The sequence below is a fragment of the Pseudophryne corroboree genome, assembly GCF_028390025.1.
Source record: "Pseudophryne corroboree isolate aPseCor3 chromosome 3 unlocalized genomic scaffold, aPseCor3.hap2 SUPER_3_unloc_4, whole genome shotgun sequence".
Lineage (NCBI taxonomy): Eukaryota > Metazoa > Chordata > Amphibia > Anura > Myobatrachidae > Pseudophryne > Pseudophryne corroboree.
The window spans coordinates 4,150,157-4,157,257 of record NW_026967530.1 but is presented as its reverse complement, the minus strand read 5'-3'; the positions used below and the strand labels follow the sequence as shown (position 1 = coordinate 4,157,257).

The 7,101-nt window shown below is 46.1% G+C and overlaps 1 protein-coding gene across 1 annotated transcript; it reads left to right on the top strand.

Annotated features, from left to right (window-relative positions):
- The first annotated feature begins 3,636 nt into the window (after positions 1-3,636).
- Positions 3,637-6,891, top strand: LOC134984183 (zinc finger protein OZF-like). Its single transcript, XM_063949810.1, has one exon. The coding sequence runs from the start codon at positions 3,699-3,701 to the stop codon at positions 5,439-5,441; it is 1,743 nt and encodes a 580-aa protein (XP_063805880.1). The 5' UTR covers positions 3,637-3,698; the 3' UTR covers positions 5,442-6,891.
- The last annotated feature ends 210 nt before the right edge of the window (positions 6,892-7,101 follow it).

The window sequence follows — 7,101 nt, the reverse complement described above, 5'->3', positions numbered from 1 at the left end:
CAGAAGACTTCATGATCTTCACTGAGGTAACGCACAGCAGTAAAGCTGTACGCCATTGCTCCCATACACCCCTCACACTGCGGTCACTGCCCTGGGCAGCAATAAAACCTCTCCAATTGGCAAAATAAGTATATACATGTACAGATGGGCACTGTACATGTATATAACAGAGCCCCCACCAGTTTTCAGGAATTTTGAGCGGGACAGAAGCCTGCCGCCGAGGGGGCGGGGCTTCTCCCTCAGCACTCACCAGCGCCATTTTTCTCCACAGCGCTGAGAGGAAGCTCCCTGGACTCTCCCCTGCTAATACACGGTGATAGAGGGGTTTTATGATGGGGGGTGGGCACAAAATTGGCGGATATAAAGTGTAAACAGCGGTACTGGGTAAACATTTTGTGTTTTTTCCTGGGTCATATAGCGCTGGCATAGTCTCTCTGTCTCTCCAAAGGGCCTGGTGGGGAAACTGTCTTCAGATAAAAGGTTCACTGTGTGTATGGTGTGTCGGTACGCGTGTGTCGACATGTCTGAGGTAGAAGGCTCACCTAGGGAGGAGGGGGAGTGCATGAATGTGAGGTCTCCGTCGGAGGTGCCGACACCTGACTGGATGGATATGTGGAATGTTTTAAGTGCTAGTGTGAACCTATTGCACAAAAGGTTAGACAAAGCTGAAGCTAAGGAACAGTCAGGGAGTCCACCCATGCCTGTCCCTATGTCGCCGAGACCTTCGGGGTCTCAAAAGCGCCCACTATCCCAAATAGGAGACACAGATACCGACACGGATTCTGACTCCAGTGTCGACTTTGATGATGCAAAGTTACAGCAAAAAGTGGCTAAATGTATTCGTTATATGATTATTGCAATAAAAGATGTTTTGCATATCACAGAGGCACCCCCTGTCCCTGACACGAGGGTACACATGTATAAGGGAAAGAAACCTGAGGTGACTTTTCCCGCCTCACATGAGTTAAACGAATTATGTGAAAAAGCTTGGGAATCTCCAGACAAAAAACTGCAGATTCCCAAAAGGATTCTTATGGCGTATCCTTTCCCGCCAACGGACAGGTTACGGTGGGAATCCTCCCCTAAGGTGGACAAAGCGTTGACACGCTTATTAAAAAAGGTAGCGCTACCATCCCAAGATACGGCTACCCTCAATGATCCTGCGGACCGCAAGCAGGAGGTTACCTTGAAGTCCATTTACACACATTCTGGTACATTACTCAGACCGGCAATTGCGTCGGCCTGAGTTTGTAGCGCTGTAGCAGCGTGGACAGATTCCTTATCAACGGAAATTGAGACCCTATATAAGGATACCATTTTATTGACCCAAGGGCATATAAAAGATGCTGTCATATATGAGAGATGCTCAAAGAGACATTAGTCTACTGGGTTCCAGAATAAACGCTATGTCTATTTCTGCTAGACAAGTCTTATGGACCCAGCAGTGGACGGGTGATGCCGACTCAAAGAGGCATATGGAGGTGTTGCCTTACAAGGGTGAGGAATTATTTGGGGAAGGTCTCTTGGACCTCATCTCCACAGCTACGGCAGGTAAATCAAATTTTTTGCCTTATATTCCCTCACAGCCGAAGAAAGCACTGCATTATCAAATGCAGTCCTTCAAATAAAAGCAAAAGAGTACGTGGATCGTCTTTTCTTGCCAGAGGTAAGGGCAGGGGAAAAAAGCTGCACAGCACAGCTAGTTCCCAGGAACAGAAGTCCTCCCTGGCCTCTGCAAAATCCACCGCATGATGCTGGGGCTCCGCTGAGGGAATCCGTCCCAGTGGGGGCACATCTTCGACTTTTCAACCACATCTGGGTTCACTCACAGGTGGATCCCTGGGCAATAGAAATTGTTTCTCAGGAATACGAGCTGGAATTCGAAGAGGTGCCTCCTTGACTGTTTTTCAAATCGGCTCTACCGACTTCTCCCCTAGAAAGTGAGATGGTGTTAAATCCTATTCACAAATTGTGTCTTCAACAAGTGGTGGTCGAGGTTCCCCTGCTTCGGAGAGGGCAGGGATACTACTCAACTCTGTTTGTAGTTCCGAAACCGGACGGTTCGGTCAGACCCATATTGAATTTAAAATCCCTGAATCTATACTTAAAACGGTTCAAGTTCAAGATGAAATCGCTCAGAGAGATCATCGCCAGCATGGAAGGGGGGAATTTTATGGTATCTCTGGACATAAAGGATGCATACCTTCATGTTTTTTTTAGAAGGCTGCAGGTTCGGCATTCAGGACTGGATCCTGGTGACCACGGACGCGAGCCTCAGAGGGTGGGGAGCAGTCACACAGGGAAGAAACTTCCATGGACTTTGGACAAGTCAAGAGACTTGTCTTCACATCAACATCCTGGAACTGAGGGCCATATACAACGCCCTACGTCAAGCGGAGAACTTAGGCGGTAGCAGTAGACGCCCTAGTGACACTGTGGGTTTTCCAATCGGTCTATCTGTTTCCTCCTCTTCCTCTCACCCTAAAAGCCCCTATCTGGTTTTCCATATGGATAGGGCAGAATTGCGGACCCGTCCTCAGTTCTTGTTTAAGGTGTTGTCATCTTTTCATATGAACCAACCTATTGTGGTGCCTGTGGCTACAAGATATTTGGAGGATTCAGAGTCCCTTGATGTAGTCTGGGCCTTAAAAATGTATGTGGCCAGAACGGCTAGAGTCATGAAAACAGAAGCACTGTTTGTACTATATGCAGCCAACAATGTTGGCGCCCCTGCTTCGAAGCAGACTATTGCTCGCTGGATCTGTAACACGATTCAGCAGGCGCATTCTACGGCTGGATTGCCGTTACCAAAGGCCCATTCCACTAGGAAGGTGGGCCCTTCTTGGGCGGCTTCCCGAGGGATCTCTGCACTACAACTGTGCCGAGCTGCTTCTTGGTCGGCTTCAAACACCTTTGCAAAGTTCTATAAGTTTGATACCCTGGCTGAGGAGGACCTAAGGTTTGCTCATTCGGTGCTGCAGAGTCATCCGCACTCTCCCGCTCCGTTTGGGAGCTTTGGTATAATCCCCATGGTCCTTACGGAGTCCCCAGCATCCTCTAGGACGTTAGAGAAAATAAGATTTTAAACCTACCGGTAAATCTTTTTCTCGTAGTCCGTAGAGGATGCTGGGCGCCCATCCCAGGTGCGGACTACTTCTGCGAGACTTGTATATAGTTTTGCTTCCATAAGGGTTATATTATAGTTTCATCAGGTTGGACTGATGCTACGTTGTTTTTTCATACTGTTAACTGTTTAATAGATACACAAGTTATACGCTGTGATTGGTGTGGCTGGTATGAATCTTACCCTTGGATTAACAAAAATCCTTTCCTCGTACTGTCCATCTCGTCTGGGCACAGTTTCTCTAACTGGGGTCTGGAGGAGGGGCATGGAGGGAGGAGCCAGTGCACACCCAGACCTAAAGTCTCTTGAGGTGCCCATGTCTCCTGCAGAGCCCGTCTATCCCCATGGTCCTTACGGAGTCCCCAGCATCCTCTACGGACTACGAGAAAAAGATTTACCGGTAGGTTTAAAATCTTCTTTATACACACAGACATTTACAATTAAGTGTCCCAGAGCGTTGTCTTCTCCTATTGTTTACAAGATTAATATTGTTACAGAAAATGTCACATTTCCATAATGTATTTTATTTCCAGCAGATGGACACACAAGCAGGAATATCTCAGAAGGACATCTAATGTTATCCCCGGGCTGTGACATAAAAGATAATGACAGTAGACAGGATTCTCCAGGGGCTAACCCCATTACCCCAATTATACATCCAGCTCTATCAGCTGGTCCCTCTGATCCTGGGAAATGTTCTCCTGATCACTCTGATATTGGTGCATCTGTTACAGCTCTGAGAGTAGATACAGAGTTTCTCTGTTCTATAGATGCCAAATGTTTTACACAGAACACAAAGCCTATTAACCCACAGACAGGTAAGGCAGGGGAGAGGCCATTTCCATGTTCTGAGTGTGGGAAATGTTTTACACAAAAATCACATCTCGTTACACATCAGAGAACTCACACAGGTGACAAGCCATTTTCTTGCTCTGAGTGTGGGAAATGTTTTACACGGAAAGCAAATCTTATTACACATCAGCGAAGTCACACAGGTGAGAAGCCATTGCGAAGTCACACAGGTGAGAAGCCATTTCCATGTTCTGAGTGTGGGAAATGTTTTGTACAGAAATCACACCTTGGTAGACATCAGCGAAGTCACACAGGTGAGAAGACATTTTCTTGCTCTGAGTGTGGGAAATATTTTACACGGAAAGCAGATCTTATTACACATCGGCGAAGTCACACAGGTGAGAGGCCATTTCCATGTCCTGAGTGTGGGAAATGTTTTACATACAAAACAACTCTTGTTGCACATAAGAAAAGTCACAAAGATACATCACCGTTTTCATGTTCTGAGTGTGGGAAATGTTTTACCGGGAAATCACACCTTGTTACACATCAGAGAAGTCACACAGGTGAGAAGCCATTTCCATGTTCTGCGTGTGGGAAATGTTTTGCACAGAAATCAAATCTTGTTCTACATCAGAGAAGTCACACAGGTGAGAAGCCATATTCTTGCTTCCAGTGTATGAAATGTTTTGCACACAAATCAAATCTTGTTCTACATCAGAGAAGTCACACAGGTGAGAAGCCATATTCTTGCTTTCAGTGTGGGAAATGTTTTACCTGGAAATTACAACTTGTTACACATCAGCAAAGTCACACAGGTGAGAAGCCATTTCCATGTTCTGAGTGTGGGAAATGTTTTACACGGAAAGCAGATCTTATTACACATCAGCGAAGTCACACAGGTGAGAAGCCATTTCCATGTTCTGAGTGTGGGAAATGTTTTGTACAGAAATCACACCTTGGTAGACATCAGCGAAGTCACACAGGCGAGAAGCCATTTTCTTGCTCTGAGTGTGGGAAATGTTTTACACGGAAAGCAGATCTTGTTCTACATCAGAGAACTCACACAGGTGAGAAGCCATTTTCTTGCTCTGAGTGTGGGAAATGTTTTACCTGGAAATTACAACTTGTTATACATCAGCGAAGTCACATAGGTGAGAAGCCATTTCCATGTTCTGAGTGTGGGAAATGTTTTACACGGAAAGCAGATCTTATTACGCATCAGCGAAGTCACACAGGTGAGAAGCCATTTCCATGTTCTGAGTGTGGGAAATGTTTTACACGGAAAGCAAGTCTTGTTATACATCAGCGAAGTCACACAGGGGAGAAGCCATTTCCATGTTCTGCGTGTGGGAAATGTTTTGTACACAAATCACATCTTGTTCTACATCAGAGAAGTCACACAGGTGAGAAGCCATTTTCTTGCTCTGAGTGTGGGAAGTGTTTTACAGCGAAATCAAGTCTTGTTTCACATCAGAGAAGTCACACAGGTGAGAGGCCATTTCCATACTCAGAAATAAATTAGCTCTTGTTGCACACAATAGACATCACTCAGGTGAGGAACCATTTTATTCTGGAATATACTTATCATTGCCATGTAATGTTCCGCGAGGTTCTTATCCTATCTTCTATGCTTTTTGCAATACACATGCTACCGCAGGGTGAAATAATCAGCTGTCATGCCCTCATCTACCACTGTTATACAGATGACCTGTCTTTTTTTTTCCGGGTACTGAGAACCCAATACCAATCCTAAATGTCTAGCTGAGCTCCAGGTGTGGGTGATGCCAGTTGGCTGTGACTCAGCCCTGGTGAAACAGGTCCTTATGATAGACGCTCACCAACAAAGGGCAGGGCTACAGCTCAGCTTTACCTACCAACCAGACTTGCGCTTGTGGGTACAGAGTTACATAATGCGGATCATGTGCAGAATCTTGGTGTCCTGGATGGGGGAGTGACACTTGAACATCAGGTATTAGCCACAATCAGATCCTCATCTGAGGAACATAGCCAGACTCCAGCACTTCTTTCCCTCAGAAGATCTACCTACAGTCATACATGTACTTGTATCATCACGCATAGACTACTGCAATGTCCTCTACCTGGGTCTCCCAGCAAAAGAATTGCTCCGCTTGTAGCTTGTACAGAATGCAGCAGCCAGGCTGTTACCTAACCAGCCCGTTCCTGCCACATAACACCCATTCTCTGCTCCCTTCACCGGCTGCCTGTAAGATGGTGACTCTGTTACATGATCTTACTGACTCTCCCAGCCCTACATGACCAGGGTCCATGGTACCAGAAGCAGCTTCTGTGTCCTTACTGCCCTGCTTACTTCCATCTGCAGATGAAGGACTGTTACCAGCAGTACCAAGAATCCCCATGCAGTGCTGAGATGTCAGGGGGGAGACAGGGTGGTGGCAGTAGTGGGGGGATACAGGGTGGTGGGAGACAGTGCAGTGGCAAGGGCTGCTGGAGGCAGTAAAGAGGTGTATGGGTCCCGCACAGAACCAGTTGATAATTAGACTTAATGATTATTATTCCTTATTTCTAATTAATCCCTTGTATGTGTTACTGTTATTTGCTGTGTCAGCCTTTATGTGTGTTCTGTGTAATAATCCTGAAAGTAGTGCTACTACCGATCTCATATCATTTGTAGTAACTTGCAAAAAATGAGGAAAAGATGAGATATGAGGTTTTCTCTGGAAGCTTATGGGGGTTAATCAGAGATGAACGCAGATGTGACATTACGCAGCCCCCCGGAAGATGGTCCTGGCCTGCGTTAGCCTCTCAGGGATGTCAGCGCAATGTGTGTGTCAGCACGGCTGCTGCCACCAACAGTAAACTGCTGCGGGCCGCTATTGCGGCTGGGTCTGAATGAGCCTCAGAGGCTGTTGTGCATAGAGTATTTTTTAAGTATCCAATATAGCCAAAATGTGTGTATTAAAGATATAAAATAAAGTAGATTAAAAGTAAAAGGTTTCCGGTGCGATTTTTGACTATGTCTGATTTTGACAGCTCATTTAAATAGTGGGATGATATCACACGGGGAGGGGGGGGGGGGGACGTATCTTTCCGTGTATATAGTTTTATCATTTGTTGGTTTAAAACCATTACGGTGCTTCACTTTGAGCAGATCCAGTGGCTCACCAGCGCTATTTTCCCTCTGCAGCTCTCACTGAACAGAC